General features: G+C 46.6%; 2 protein-coding genes across 4 annotated transcripts in view; both read left to right on the top strand.

Moving 5' to 3' along the window:
• The first annotated feature begins 321 nt into the window (after positions 1 to 321).
• LOC147624710 (uncharacterized) overlaps positions 322 to 16,068 on the top strand; it is a 57,203-nt gene continuing 41,456 nt past the window's right edge. For 2 of the 3 annotated variants that reach the window (XR_015269123.1, XM_086819742.1), the window contains exon 1: positions 322 to 1,553. Coding sequence is in view for 1 of the 3 variants with exons in the window: in XM_086819742.1 (XP_086675868.1) it covers positions 649 to 1,553 (905 nt within the window). In the remaining 2 variants the exon portion in view is untranslated. The remainder of the gene's footprint in view (positions 1,554 to 16,068) is intronic. The other variant, XR_015269124.1, reaches the window with a different exon arrangement.
• Positions 14,650 to 15,972, top strand: LOC147624711 (uncharacterized). The gene is made up of 2 exons (XM_086819743.1): positions 14,650 to 15,483; positions 15,515 to 15,972. Exons 1-2 carry the CDS (start codon positions 14,711 to 14,713, stop codon positions 15,822 to 15,824), a joined length of 1,083 nt encoding a protein of 360 aa, XP_086675869.1. The 5' UTR covers positions 14,650 to 14,710; the 3' UTR covers positions 15,825 to 15,972.

Here is a 16,068-nt window from a genome sequence, read left to right as displayed (position 1 = left end):
ACAGGACTACATAATGTTGCAAGTTATGAAGGAGTTGGAGGACTACATTAGAAGAATTGAAGACCTCACTCTTGAATCTTCCCTACCTATGTGACATCTACATTTTGCATGGTGGGTGAAAGCACCCTTGCCGAGGGGGGAGGACGAGGAACACGAACCCCCTCCACGTGTGAAAATGGATCACGTTATCTGATTAATAAAATGATGTAATCTTTAATTTGCTTGCTAATTAATCATAAACACACGCAAAAGGAGGGGTATATATTTGATTTGGACATTTGAACTTATTGGCCTTAATTTTCCCCCTTTCCCTTAAAGTCTTATGCTTTTTTAAATATATGACTCTAACTTAAGGTTTTATAATTAATACGTGAAGAGACGCCGCGACGTCAAACGGCCGTGCCCTTCCGCTTAAATTTGACTGACGGCGGCAGGCATTTCTCTCTGCTCGACGTTTCTGAGCTTCGCATCGCCATAGCCCTGCTAATCGGCAGTTTTCTTCTGTCCTTTTCTTTCCTGTTCCCCTTCTCCCTGTTTCGTAGAGCTGATCTGAAGCTTTTATGGCTTCTTTCCGCGTTTCTCCGACCCTGATTTCACTGCGTTCACCCCCCTTGGCTTTCTTGTAGGAAAACCCTAACCCTAGATCTGATGGCGAGTGATGAGGATTTCATTCTCTACGATGTGAGTCAGTCTGCGGCGGCACTGGCCTCCTGCGGAAGGGCGGACATCGGGCGGACGCACAGCGATGAAGCGGAGTCATCGCAGAAGCCATACAGCGGCGGGGAAGCGAGGGACGACTACAGTGAAGAGCAGGACTTCGGGCTTGCGGGGGCGGAAGAAAGGCTGCACAACAAGGGGTTGGAGGCGCTACATGGGAGCGCCAAGGGTTTGGAGGGGCTGGATGGAAGGCTGATGGCGATGCAGTCACAGAATCTGCTGGCGGGGATGAATGGGGCTCGGATGCACAGGCGGCCGCCCGATCGAGGCATGGGCGGGGGCGGGAAAAGAAGGGACCGCGACGAGACGAGCGATGGCGGGACCTATTTCAAGAAGGGCAAGGTCACGGATGTGGGGGGCAACAAGAAGGACAGGGAGGAATGGAGCGATGGGGCCATATCATGCCTGCTGGATGCCTACACAGAGAAGTACCTGCAGCTGAACAGGGGGAATCTCCGCGGCAGTGACTGGGAGGAGGTTGCGGCGATGGTGAGCGAGAGGTCGGATGGGCAGAAGCCCGCCAAGACGGTGGATCAGTGCAAGAACAAGGTAGACTCGCTGAAGAAGAGGTACAAGACGGAGAAGAATCGGGGCATGATGGCTACCAATGGAGTGACGCTTAGCTACTGGCCCTGGTTCAAGAAGGTGGACCAGATCGTGGGCACAGCTCCGAAGCTCACTGTGCTCTCCGACGACGAGAAGGAGCGCGCCTCCGCCAGTGCTGTTGTGGCTGCTGTCCCCTCCTCCAAGCTCCCGTCCATGGCTAGCCCCCTTCCCCACCACAGCAGCAACACGAACACCGCACCCGTCGCCATGCAAGCAACCACTAACAGGAGGTACGCCGTCTATTCCTTTTGTATATTGTTTCTTACAACAAGCATACCTTAGTAACGCATCTAGCCTATGGTGGTGGCGTTATAAATCTGACTAAAATCCTTTCCCACGTGAGCAGGTAACTTTTTTGTGGAGCAAGCAACTAAAATTTTGCCTGCTATCTTCCCTTGCAAGATGAATGAATGATCACCAATCCCCTCTCCTTGTCTAACTCTTTGGAGGGCTTGCTTAGGCATTGGGTTCCTATCCCAAAGATCTGGGTTCAAGCCCCATTCCCTGCTCTTCAGTGCCTCCATTGGCTTGGCTATGACATCCCCCCCCCCCCGCCCCCCCCCTTCTCTCTTTCTCTCTCTCTTGTGCGCGCGTGCGTACACACGCACGCGCACGCGCATGCATCTTGGAGCAGGAGAAGCAGGCGTGAGCTTGTATAGCTAAGCTTGATTGACAGCTAATTGATAAAGTCAAATTAACAAGATACTCATGTTGAGAGCTTCGAGTCACCAAATCTTGTTGAATAATCAATGGAATCCCATGAAGGGATGACTAAGTAGCAAACACACCCTTACAAAAAACAAAAACTAGATTGCACCTCCTTTTCATGATTAGAGCAGAATTTCAGCACTTACACTTGATGATTTCTTATGCACAAATGAAGAAAGAGAAGCCAGAGAGAGGACACCATATTGGGTCCCAAATAACCCTCTGAAGGGCCCCCACCGTGAAGGTATATTTGCTTGTTTTGCTGAATGAGTAATGACTGGCTGTTGGCTGTAAATTAGCACAACAACTACTGATGCGGGGTCTCTGCAGAGTGCCCGAGAAGGAGTACGGACAGGCTGTCTTCTGCTGTACATTCTGGACAGCACCTTGAACTTGTGTTAGTCCATTCTGGACAGCAACTTGTACTTGTGTTAATCCTGAGAAAGACCTCTACTGGCTGTGTTCTCTGTCCACTGCAGGTTGCCTTCTTCATCTACATGTCTCCTTGTGTTTACCTTGTCCTGTGGGCTGCCCAAGGCATGTGCACAAGCATGGACTGAATGGCAAAGTCTGAGATGATGAAACAAGGTCTGGGAGCACCCTTTTATAGGGGCTGGATGGCTGCCAATACTGGCCGATTGGAGCAAGGAGCTGGCTAACTTGCATTTGGACAAATAAATACATATTTATCCAGCGTTTTCACATGTGTGGCCTTCCTGGGCTGGGTTCCTATGAATGGGCCACCCCTCTTGGCCTTTTGTCCACCCAATTGGCCAGCCCGTAGGCCCCAAAACCACCATTACGCCCTCAAGTGGTTGCTAGTTACCATTACCTAAATGGGTTTACAGTGCCTGGAACATCAATACAACATTCAAGAGGGTTACATTGGTGTGTGGGACAAGCATGATTGATGTGCGGGATGTGCACACAACCTTGACTTTCTTGTGGTGGCACGCTGGCTGACATGTCCCGGCCCGGGGCTCACAAGGGACCAGGTGTCCAGCCACAGGGCTTGCACTTATCCATTCTAGTGCAGGATGCACGTGACAAATGAACATAGGCACACACTCTGCCTCACACCAAGCAAAACAGGGTATTCCAAAGCAGTGCTTAGTAGGCAGTTGTTGTAACTTCCGGGGTTTCGCAAAACACTTGACCATTAATACAATTAAACACTTAAACCATGGCCACGGCCTTAACACACATCCATCATCACTTTGCATAAACATAAAAGCTTGACAAAACATCCACAAATGATGAAAATGTGGATGTGACACTGCAGACCTTGTCTTCAGTATTTCTTTGTGATGTAAGCCTTCAAAACAGTCCCCAACAGCCGGTATATTTCATGGGCAGCCTTCAAGAGAGAGAGAAAGAGAGTAGCCGTTATTAGGGCAGCTTGTAACGGTGGTAGAGGCTAGTGTGCAGCAAGAGAGCTTCCTGAAATGAAGAGAGAGGGCTTCAATTTATAGGTTTGGGCCTCCCATGAGCTAAAATGCCAAGAGAAGGCTATAATGGCAAGTGGAGAGCCACACAATAAATGAAGTGACAAGTGTGAGGCCACTTGTCTTGCTTTGATCCACTTTCTTGCCACATGTCTCAATCTAAGAGATGGGTCCTCCCATAATCTTTACCTTTAAAAATATCCCAGTTGCTGGTAGCCCATTTGTCATAGGTACTTTGGCAACTCTCGGTATTTGCTCAATTCTAGATGTAATGACACGAACAAAATTTCCATCGGAGTCGGGCCAAAAATAGCAACTCTCCTAAATTTTAGGAGTGTGATTCTTTGTATTCTAGAATAATTCCCCATTCCCAAAGCTTGTACTTTCCAAATATTAGACATCTTGGAGTCCACTATACCCCTTTCATACTGGGAAATGTCCAGGCTGGAGACATCCTCCCCAACTTCTTAAAAGTTATCGGCAACTTTAAGTTTCAAGCCATATATCCAAGATATAATCATGTCCCATCAAGTGGTCGAGACAAGATCCAATATAACTGAAAGAGTCCATGCCCCAAATAAATGGGTGAGACTAAATAAGTCTCCATAATACCAATATCAAAATCATGTCCCAAATAAAGGGTGAGACAAAATAGTCCCATAAGTCCAGATATCCTAATTATGTTCCAAATAAATGGGTGAGACAAAAAGAGTTCCATAAGTCCAGATATCATAATCATGTCCGAAAATAAATAGGCGAGACAGAAACAGTCCCATAAGTCCAGATATCATAATCATGTCTCTCTGTCCATACTCCAAGTCGAATCCAAACAAAATAAGTTTTGGTGTCATATCCACCAATTCGAAGGAGCAATATCTCGCTCCCCAATCCCAAGTGTCATGTCAATCGCATGTTATTCTCCATTGGCTTCCATGCTTATACGTGCAAACACCAGGCCGAGAAATAGAAGACCGATTGATCGTGCATGCAGATGTAGAACGTCCACTAGATCTGAGCACAGACATCAAGTCCCCAGCATACCAGTAACGAGATTCTAGTCTACTGACACTTGGCGTAGACATAGTCCCTTGCCAACAAGGTGTGAGTCCACATGACCCTTGGCGTAGACATAAGTTCCCTGCCAACCAGGCATCATGTCCACTCTTACCACTTGCACTCTGTGTTGGTACTTTGACCACACACCTTGGAGGAGAGGTGGGCTCAAGTGTGTATCATAAGATAAGAATCACTCACAAGCATAGATATCCTGGTGCTCCATAAACGTTTCTGCTACACATAGTTTATAGGCATTTTGGCCACCAATAGTTTTACAGGCATTTCAGTCGCCAATAGAAATCCTCGATCCATGAGATAACCATGAGTTCCATAAGTCCAATGCATCCCGAATAAAGGGAGCCAAAAACATAATCCATTCCAATATAGGGGGCTATAAACAATGTTTCTTGAAACCATCTCAAGGCAAACAACAACATACTATTCTCCCTGTAGAGTCATACAAGCGTTAGTGAACATCAAAAAGCACTTCATAATTTTTCTGGGTTCGGTCTCGTGACATGAGGGTTATGAACCCACCATGCTAGCCAAAGGTGGTCTGTAATGTCACAAAGGGGGAATAACCACAAAGGTGGTTTGTAATGTCAAGTGGGATCAGCAGCTCTATCTGTGAGAAGAGGGCCAAATTGCCAGAGTCTCAAGAAAGCTTCCTGCCGCTTTCGCACGCGGTCGGAGCCACCCTGCAACTTCCCCCCAGTGACCATGGAGGGTATGAATGATGTCAAGCCAAATGTTCCTGATGGGCTCTGCAGGTGGAGTGTGTGTACCCTTGATGGCTTTGTTGCATCGAGCTCTCCATATGTGCCAGGTTGCAATGCTACTATAAATCTGCCATCTCTGGTACGAGCTTGGTTTGGAGAAGAATCGGTAACTTCAATACTCAGAATTCAGCACTCTTTTCGTGACGGAAATTAACGCACAAACTGAAAGGAGATGTGCAGAAAATAGAGAGAGAGAGGGAGAGATGGAGAGGACACAATATTGGGTCCCAATTACCCTCTGTAGGGCCCCCACCACGGATGGTGTATTTGCTTTATTAGAATGATGTGAATCTGAAAAGAAAATACAGAATTCTTGACCTTTCTTGGCTGGGAAATCCGTGCCCTTGACCTTCAGTTCTCCACCCCTTTGCTTAGCAACTCCCTTGGCTTGTCTAGCCCTTGATTTGCTTGAGCTCTTGGTGAATAATGAGATGAATGAATGGGAACATGGGCTCTCCCTTTTATACTAGCCCAACTACAATAGTCGGCCAGCATAGAACCAGGCGGCCAGCACAAATGTCCCACGACTTGTGAAAATTCAGCAATAAATGCTAAAATAAATCACCTAAAATGCTGCGCATTATTCCAAACTGGCTGGGAGGTGATGCGCCTGCTTCCAGAGTGCTGGGCATAGCCTTTGCCCACATTCCAAGGGCTGGGCAGCCTGTATGGGCTGCCCCATACTTGCCCTACAGCCATGTAAAGGCTGTAAACTTCTGGAATCTGCCTTATTCTTGCCCTAGGGCTGTCCTACAGCCCCTCCATGGCTGGTGGTTTCAGCTTGGGCCTTCGTGGCCCTCATGGGGGTGGTTCCACACCATTCCCATGCCCACACTAAGATCCGGGGTAGCCCTATGGGCTGCCCCCTTGTCCTAAACACTAACTACTCAGTGATCTGGCATCCGGTACCATACTAGATACACAGAATCACTGACATCATTCCAGAGGGAGACTCACAGCGCGGACTGGCGCTGTTTCATGTGCAGGACAGTACACACCTGACCTTAGACTCTTGTGCAGGACAATGCACACCTGACCTCGGACATTTGAGATGGATCCCTGGTTGACCCGTCCGGGACTGGGCTCACATGGGACAAGTTCACCATCCCAGGTCTTGCACCTTCTGTACAGAAATGTCTACGTGGCATCCAAGTGCGGGATGCACGTGACATCCCCTTCTGCTTAACTTGACGGAAGCTGCATAGCCTCCAAATAATCTGTTAATAACGCCGGATAGTCTTCGAAAAACTCTTTGTCGAGCCATACCGCTTCATGGGTTCCTCGGTCCTGAAACTTTGTGAGGAATTGTCGTAGTCTTCGGCGTGAGCCATGCTTGAAACGGTGCAGAAGGATCTGTTCTGGAATCATAACTTCTGCCTTATCCACAATGTTTGGTTCCGCTTCGTCTTTGACCTCTGAAGGGGTTGGACCTGCATATGGCTTTAACCAATTGACATGAAATACATCGTGCATAGTCCAACTCGGAGGTAGCTTTAACTGCATAGACACCTCATTAATCTTTTTCCTGATGGGAAAAGGTCCGAAGCTCCTGAAAGACAACTTTGGGCATCGCTTGCCCACCTGCTTCATCTGAGCTAAGAACAACTTTGCCATGTGCTTTGGCTTGATGGTTTTCCTCACAAGAATAAAGTGTGCTTGTTTGCTAAAATGATCTATAATAGTCAATATAGCATCATTTCCATGTGCCGATTTCGGCAAATCCATAATGAAATCCATAGCAATGCTTTCCTATGGTTCCTGTGGAATGGGTAAGGGCTAAGCAAACTAGGTGTCTTGCGTCTGTCAAACTTGACTTTTTGACACACTATGCACTCTCGCACATAAGCTTCAATATCCCTGCGTAGAGCTGGCCAAAAAAAATATCTTTCCAAAGCCTGTGTAGTAGCCAAAATACCACGATGACCAGCATATGGCGAAGCATGACACTCTTCCATAACCTTATGGCATAATTCACGCACTACACAAATATGATTCTGCATCATCAGAAACCCATCTCTAATCGAATAAGATGAGACAGTAGTACCATGATTCAAATCAGCCCAAATAAGCTGAATGTCCAAAGCATACATATCTCACATCCCTAATAAGTCCCGATGATAGGCGGTAGTTACGGCATGCGCTTGTGGCCCGCGTGACAAAGCATCCGCCACCAAATTCTTCTTTCTCGGGGTATGCAAAATCTGAAAATGGAACATGGACAAGAAGTTTGTCCACCTTAGATGCTTTTCTGAGAGTTTAGGCTGTGTAAGAAAGTGCCGTAAACTCTGGTGATCTGTTTTTACCATAAATTCAGCTCCCAAAAGATAATGCTTCCATGTTTGGAGGGCATGAATAACGGCTAATAACTCTTTCTCATAAACTTGCAAATACAATTCTGCATGTTGCAGGCGGCGGCTTTCAAAAGCTACTGCATGTCCCTCTTGGTTCATAACAGCCCCCAAACAATCTCCACATGCATCATACTCGACCACAAAAGGTCGATGCAAATCTAGAATAATAAGAATTGGTCCTGATATAATGGCATCCTTCAACTTCTGAAAAGCTGTCTTTTCGGGATCTGACCAACGGAATGCTACTTTCTTCTTTGTTAGATCGTGTAACGGCGGAGACAATATGCCCTAAATAGTGAATTTTTGACAAGAAGAATTCACTCTTCTTCCCATTGATGAAAAGTTTATGTTTCCTTAGCTCTTCAAAAACAATGGCAAGATGTTCTTTATGTTCAGTCTCACTCTTTGAAAAAAATGATAATATAATCAAAGAAAGTTCCTGTAAACTTGTGGTGAGGTCTAAAAATTCTGTCCATCATTCTATTGAAAGTGGCGGGAGCATTTGTAAGTCCAAATGGCACAACCAAATACTCATATAGTCCAAATGAGGTTCGAAAAGCCGTTTTGTGCACATCTTGAGGTACCACTCGAATCTAATGGTAATCACTTTTAAGATCAATGCGACTGAAACAAGCAGCTCCCTTAAGTTTATCAAGAATATCATTGATTCGAGGAATCGGAAAGTTGAAACCTGTTCTTGATAGTAATCTTGTTAAGGGCCCTATAATCAACACACATTCTGTATGTCCCATCCTTTTTCTGCACAAGTAAAACTTGAGGACAATAAGGCGAAGAACTTAGCCTTATCAACCCCTTCTCAAGCAAATCATTTACTTGAGTCATGATTTCCTCCTGTAGGGCAGCACTCACCCTATAAGAAGGTTGGTTAGGAGGAGAGCTCCCAGGGATTATGTCAATACAATGATCCTCTGGCCTCTCTGGGGGTAACTGTCCTGGTAGTGAATCAGCAAAACAATCAGCATATTCACTTAAGAAATCAATCTTATCTTGATCTACGGGAGTTACAATATCATGCTCAACATTATCACGTATAAATACCAAGTAAGAACAAGCTGATTTCTTTACTGCCTTTGAAATAGATATATGGCTTACAATGGATATGGTACTCCCAATAGGACCCGCATCAATACAAACTTCGCTACCCCTATGAGTAAACATAACTTTCTTTTCTTTGTGCAAAATCTTGGGATCCAAATGATAATGCCAAGGCATCCCAAGTATCACATCACATTCCGTAAGTGGTGCCACGAGGAAGTCTTCACGATCCAAATATCCTTATATTTGTATATGAAGCTTCCCAATGATGGGAGTGACCTTAACTTCCTTGCCCTCAAAGGCAGCAGTTGCATGAAAGTCCATGCCCAATTCCTCGGGCTTTAACCCAAGAGCAGCAACCATCTGCATGGATATGAAGTTATTTGTTGAGGCATTAGCAAAAAGGAATAAAGTTGTTTGGTCCTTTAACTTGTCCCAAATTTTGCATAAGATTCTGCTCTTTGGTTCATGTGCAGTGTTACCTTGAACATCGGGTATAACATTCACACTTGGTTTGGCATCCTGCACATTATTCTCTTTGAGATTCTGGGAGCATTGAGCTTTCATGTGATCTTTGCTCCCACATGTGAAGCACTTCCCTTCTCTCATGCAATCAAAAATATGTTGTTTGGACAGCCTAGAATCATCCTTTTACCCCCCCGGCTACTTTTCTGAGCCTCCTTTTGCATCCTTGGACTCAGTAGGCATAAACGTAGGTGGCTGTCCACCCTTTTTTTGCTCATTTCCAACTCTGAATTTTCCCTTGTATGAGCTGAATTCTTGTCTTTTTGATGCTCCCTTACCATGCAACTCCTTAGAAATAGTGGCCGAGTATATGAGCTCCTGTAAGGTGTTGTGGGGATACACTGCAAGGCTCTTTTGAATGATTCGTTGCAGCCCTGAGTCAAACTTTCTTTTCTTCTCGTCATGAAAGGTGTGACTTTGAGAAGAATCCGCCAAAACTTTGAAACATAAGAGGAAATGGATTCGCCTTCATCCTGAGTTAGCCAATCCCATTCTTTTCGTACATCCTTCTCGAAGTAAGGAGGAAGGAACTGATCATAAAATTGCTCTTTGAAAGCACTCCATGTATGGGTAACTGTCTTATCCAAAAGCTTTGCCATCCACCAATCACTTGCAGTCTCTTTAAGATGCATACCAACATGCGTGAGCATAGATTTCTCGGTAAATTTCTTGGTGCAAAAGGCTATTTCAAATTGCCCTATGAAAGCAAGTGCCTTGGTAGTATCCAACTTTCCATTATAGCTCTCGAATTTGATGTCCTTGTCCGTTGACTTGAACTCTTTAGCCTTCTTGCTATGACGAGCATCCCGACGCTCTAATGCATCATCCTCCTCGTCATGTCTACGATGGCGACGGTGCCCAAATCTAGGGCTGATTTCTCGTGTAACACCTTCCACTTTGGATGGAACTTTAGGAGGAGGAACATACCTAGAAGGTGGAGATACCACTGACAATGCATGAAGATCTTGTGCATCTCTCAAATGGGCCCTCATCATCCCCTGTCGATGTAATCATGTACATCATCTCCTCGGGCTACATGCCCCCTCATATCTGGTGCATGGGTTGTTAGCCCCCTTAAAACACTTGCTCGGGCTGCATGCCCACTTACAATACTTGCTCGGGCTGCATACCCTCTTACATCACGGGTGCGGGTTGCATGCCCTCTCACATCACTGGTGCGGGTTGCATGCCCTCTCACAACATCATCGGAGTTCCCTTCACGGGATAGCTTGCGAGGTTGCCGTGTGAAGACCCACTTGCCCTCATTATTGGAAACATCATCGCTACGGCTTTTTAAATAAGCAACAGCCAACTCTCGAGGTTTGTTGATTCCCATCTGTTGGGCAATTGCATCAAAAGTGACCACATCAGCCTTGACATGAGACTTTGATTCAATGACCCTTTGTACATCAGGATCTCTTTGCAAAGCACGGGCCTCTTCAAGCTCATTCATCAAGGAATCAATATCTTGCCGATCCTCAGCCCTGGCAGACAACGGTGGATCGTTATCCGCCAAAGTCCCAACATGATCCCCGTCTCTATCTTCTTCCCCCATGCGGCGAATACGGGTGTGAGAGTTCTCCACAGAATGATCAGACTGGCTGGCCATAATGTATCTTCCTGCTTTTCAGAAAGAAAAGAATTTCCTGTGCCCTAGAATGGCTCTCTATTAGTTGCCCAAGTATGATACCGAATAGACTGCAAGGGTGCAACAGTGCCTCTACATAGATAGGAGGGCCACAAAGTCTTTCCACACGCTCATTGCCGCTTAAACCAAAAGTAACCTCTTTCGAGGCGCGACAATAAGATGAGGGCTACCTTAGAATCCCAACCTTCTCTCACGGATAATGACTCCTTACAGCCATATCCAGCATCATATTAGGCACAACTGTGTAGAAAGCTAGGCTCTGATACCAATGTAAAAGAAAATCTTATCAATCATGAAATCTGAAAATACACAGAAGCATGCGAGATAAAACAAGATGACAAATCTGCACAGTATACCACACTAGGGGCCAGAAGATGGGCTGACCCCCCGCCCCCCTTCCCCCTTTATGGTTAGATTACCAAAAAGGAGTGTGCTTCCAATACAACTTTGCGGGTGCCCAGGGTTCACCACTGGCTGCACCTGTTTCTTCCAATACAATATGAAAACAAGAAAACATAATATAAACTGAATTTGCTGACAATTGTCAGCACAAGTGAGCATTCCCGGCATCAAGCACATGCAGGACAACTATGGACAGCCCATAGCACTCCCACATCAGCCCGGGACAACTCAACATCATCGTCTTCTTCTTGTCTGGCTCATAGAGCAAGTCGACCAGCCCTCAAAGGTTGTTTACAGCAGTCAACCAGCCCTCAGTAGCCACATAAGAATCGATCAGCAGCTGCACACAAGCCAGAAGGTCTTCAAACAGTAGAGAATCTGTTCCCAGCCCTTCAACCAGCTCTTCCTCCTGTTTATATGCCCTGGCCAGCAGCTTTTCAGACCTGTAAACAGCCAGCCAGCAGTAGGAGAACCTGCAAACACTGTCGGCCAGCCTTCTATTGACACCTGGTAGGTTTCTGTCGCGATAGATGGCTGCAGCAGGCTGTAAACAGAGAGAAAACCAGTCGACCAGCTCCATGAACCCCAGAAAAGCATGCACCTACCCCAGAACTGGAGTTCTCCCATAAGAGGGCTTCCTTGCTGAAAATAGCCCACACGTGTGCTTTTCTGGTCCAGAAGGGGGCTCCTACTTGAAGGAGGCCCAAATATTGTCGAGTGTCCAGCTTTTGGCCGCCACGTGTATTAAATTAGTCCTGCTCAATGTGTACTCACTTAGAAGTTGTTTGGTCACTTATAAGTGAGTGTGAACCTGCACCAATAATTATTAGCATGTGAACTCATAAAGCTGTAAATTGAGTTTTTGGTGATACTTACCACCTGCAAAACACATGTAGACCACCTGTCAATCCCAAACAGGTGTGCATATACACGTCCATAGGGTGCCCAGGCATCCCCGGTCCCATGGACAACACAGGTAGAAATCTCAGGCATTGTCCAGGCAAACAAGACAAGTCATCCAAAGATAAAATCAAAGTCATGTACACACATGAGTGTAGCTAGACTGGAAGAAACACCCATCTGCTGAGTTGTATCCGATAAAATGTCCAGGGCTCATGATCCTTTCAGAACCTTCCCAGGACATAAATACAAAAGATCTCCAAGATAGCTAGTCCCAAAGAATTTCATCATGTCAGGCTCCATGAGTCATACATGTACACCATGTTAGGCCCCACAAGCCACACATGTACTATCATGTCAGGCTATACCAGCCATACATGTACTGTCATGTCAGGCTCCATATGCCACACAGACACACCATGTCACGCTACACCAGCCATACATGTATGTCATGTCAGGCTCCACATGCCACACATGAACAATAGAAAAATAGAAGCTGTAAGGAATTTTATGACATAGCCCAATGGTTGGGACACCTTTTGGACATAGTTTGGACACAAAATATGACTTTTTGGACAATGTTTTGTGGGTAAAATAGACAAAACCGACTTGATTACGAATTCATACCTTTTCTCTATAAATAGGATCATTAGGCATTCATTAGAATCATCATTCAAAGATCAAGAGGATCCATTTGTAAGATTCTGCAAGGTAGCAAGGACACAGTGGTGGATCAGCAGGAGCTTCTCTTGTCCGATTGCAAGTAGAGGGTTGCAGGGATCTTTGGTATTGTAACTCGCGGCGGGTGCCCGAGGGACTAGGGCCTTTGACACACTTGTTGATACCATCAATGCATATTAAAACATTTAAACATCCTGGAGTCCACCAGCCCCCTTTCAGACTCGGAAATGTCCAGGCTGGTGACATCTTTATGTAACTCGCGGCAGGTGCCCGGGGGACTAGGGCCTTTGACACACTTGTTGATACCATCAATGCATATTAAAACATTTAAACATCTTGGAGTCCACCAGACCCCTTTCAGACTGGAAAATGTCCAGGCTGGTGACATCCTCCCAGCTTCTTAAAAGTTGTCCGCAACTTTAAGCTTTAAGCCATATATTCAAGATATAATCATGTTCCATCGAGTTGGTGAGACGAGACAGTCTCAAAAATCCAATATAACTGAAGAATCCATGTCCCAAACATAGTTACCGCGGAACGGCGTTCCGCCTTCCTGGAACGCCGCTCCGAAGCTCAAGGCGTGCCCGGAACGCGGAAACGGGAGCCGGAACGGCGCACTTGCCACCAGGGAACGTGGCGGAACGGCTGTCGGAACGCCGGAACGCTAGGGCGGAACGGCCCGTTCCGGGCGTTCCGAAAAGTGCGCTTTTTCGCTAAGTCGGCGGCGGCAGTTTTTATCCAGCGTACGGCTTCTATTTGCTGCTGCGCCTGTTTTGTTGGCTGAGCCTGCTGCTTGAGTGCTCTCCCTACCACTCCACCGTTCATCTTGGCTGCCCCACACTCTCCATTCCACCTACTACCCCACCCTTCCTCTTGGCTGCCCCACACTCTCCCTACCTTGAGCCTTGGTTGCCCCACACTCTCCCTACCTCCTCTTGGCCCCTCCTCTTGGGCCTTGGCAAGTTGGCCCCTTCTTTTGCTCGGGTGGCACTCGAGTCTTGAGCAGGTAAGATTTAAAACTTGACGCAATGAACATTGGATTTTGGAGATTCTAGTTTGCTGCGTTTTTTTCCACTTTGTGGACACTTTACTTATGTCTCATGCAAGGGCATTTTGCATGTTTTTTTAATTTTCAGCCATTTATCAATTTCAATGGCACCTCCTCGTGGCATAGATGCAGAAAACAAATCCCCTTGGTGGAATGAGGTGGATCTTGTGTCCAGATATGATAGTGCAAGAGGAGGAGGGTCACGCAAGTGGAAGTGCCACTTTTGTGGATCCATTAACACGGATCGTGTGCGAGCCCATTTGTTGGGGGTTAGAGGCAAAGGCATTTCTGTTTGCCCTACAGTGTCAGGAGCAGATATCATACGATTGCAGGCACTTGCAGATAGACTTGATGCAGCAAGGAGTCGGCCCTCTGTTCTTGATCCTCGAGGTACATCATCAGCAGCTACACCTGCAGGCGCGGCATCTTCAGCGAGTGCATCTACCCCATTATTTGGGGCTGCTCCACAGCCATCTGCACATGGAACAAATGCTTCCTAGACCCAGGCTTCACGAGGTCCAGTGCAGGCTAGTCTTGTGGCATCATGGCGCCTTGGGAGGAGGGCACAAGTAGATGCATCAGTGGCACGGTTTTTTTATGATGCAGATGTTCCTTTGGTAAAGGCCCGCAACCCAGATATGGTGAAGGAGATTGCTTCTTTCGGACCTGGCTATGCTCCACCCTCATCCGAGGCATTGCGCACTACACTTCTAGCCACAAAGAGGACGGCCATAGAGGATGCCTTGGGACCCATTCAGGATGTATGGCGTAGATGTGGCGTCACTATCATGGGTGATGGTTGGAGTGACACTAGGAGCCGCTCCATTCAGGGTATCCTTGCGTACTCCAGAGGATGTAGCTTTTTTATTAAAGCTATTAACAATTCAGAGGCGGGCAAAACTGCAGAGAGATTGGCAAATATTTGGAGTGAAGCCATTGATTACGTGGGTCCCAATAATGTCATCCAGTTTGTTTCTGATGGAGAGAACTCAAACAGGGCAGCAGGGAGGATCATTGAGGATAGGTACCCACATATTTGCTTCACTCCTTGCATGTCACATGGGCTCAACAATCTCCTCAAAGATATTGGTAAGATGCAGTGGGTGGAGCCTTTTATTGAAATGGGCAATCACATTGTTTCATTTATCACTCGCCACCACTACATTTTGGCTGTATTTCGACAGAGATCCCCAAAGGATCTCTTAAAGTATTCAGATACACGCTTTGCATATAATTTCCTTATGCTAAAGCGTCTTTTGGAAGTGAAGAATCATTTGAGGCAGCTTGTAGTTTGTGAGGAGTGGGATGCATGGCGAGAGCGTACCTCAGTGGCAGGTATTCGATGCAGGTCCATAGTTCTTGATGACACTTTTTGGGACACTGTTGAGGTATTGTTGGAGGTTGTGCGGCCAATCATTCTTATGTTGAGGCTTCTTGATGGAGATGAGCCTTGCATTGGCAAGGTGTATGAGGGGATGGACAGGATGATTGAGAGAATCCTATCTCTACAGACTTTGGATGGGGGTAGGAGACAGGAGCTCTCTCGTCTTGCGACAGGCAGGTGGACAGAGTATCACTCTTGCGACAGGCAGGTGGACAGAGTATCACTCTGCATTAGAGGCTGCTGCATTTGTGGTGGATCCAGAATTTCAAGGCAAAGGACAAGAGACAGATGCAGAGGTTGTGCAGGGTTGGGAGGATATCTTGAGGAAGCTTGTACCCAGTGCAGATGATAGGAGGAGGGTTCGTGAAGACCTTTCCTTCTATCGACAAAAGAGAGGCCTCTTCGCTTTGCAGGATGCACAAAATGATAGGTTCAAGATATCATGTGCACGGTGGTGGGAGGATTATGGGGCAGATACACCATTGCTGCAAAGATTGGCCATTCGAGTGCTTAGCTAGGGTGCTAGCTCCTCGCCATGTGAGCGCTTATGGAGCAGTTTGGGGAACATTGCAAGCAAGAAGAGGAACAGGCTTGGTGTCCAGAAGGCAAATGACCTTGTATTTGTTAATGGAAACTTGCGTTTGCTTAACAAGTTCAGGGCTGAGTGTACTCCAGAGCCATTTATTGGATTTTGCCTTGATCTTGATGACAATGATGGTGAGGATCAGCCAGAGGGAGAGGATGATGTGGAGCAGCATGAGG

Source organism: Cibotium barometz, chromosome 25 (assembly GCF_041138505.1).
Source record: "Cibotium barometz isolate CiBa-2024 chromosome 25, ASM4113850v1, whole genome shotgun sequence".
NCBI classification, from domain to species: Eukaryota; Viridiplantae; Streptophyta; class Polypodiopsida; order Cyatheales; family Cibotiaceae; genus Cibotium; species Cibotium barometz.
The sequence above is the reverse complement of the archived record's forward strand: the minus strand, read 5'-3'. Positions and strand labels throughout refer to the sequence as shown.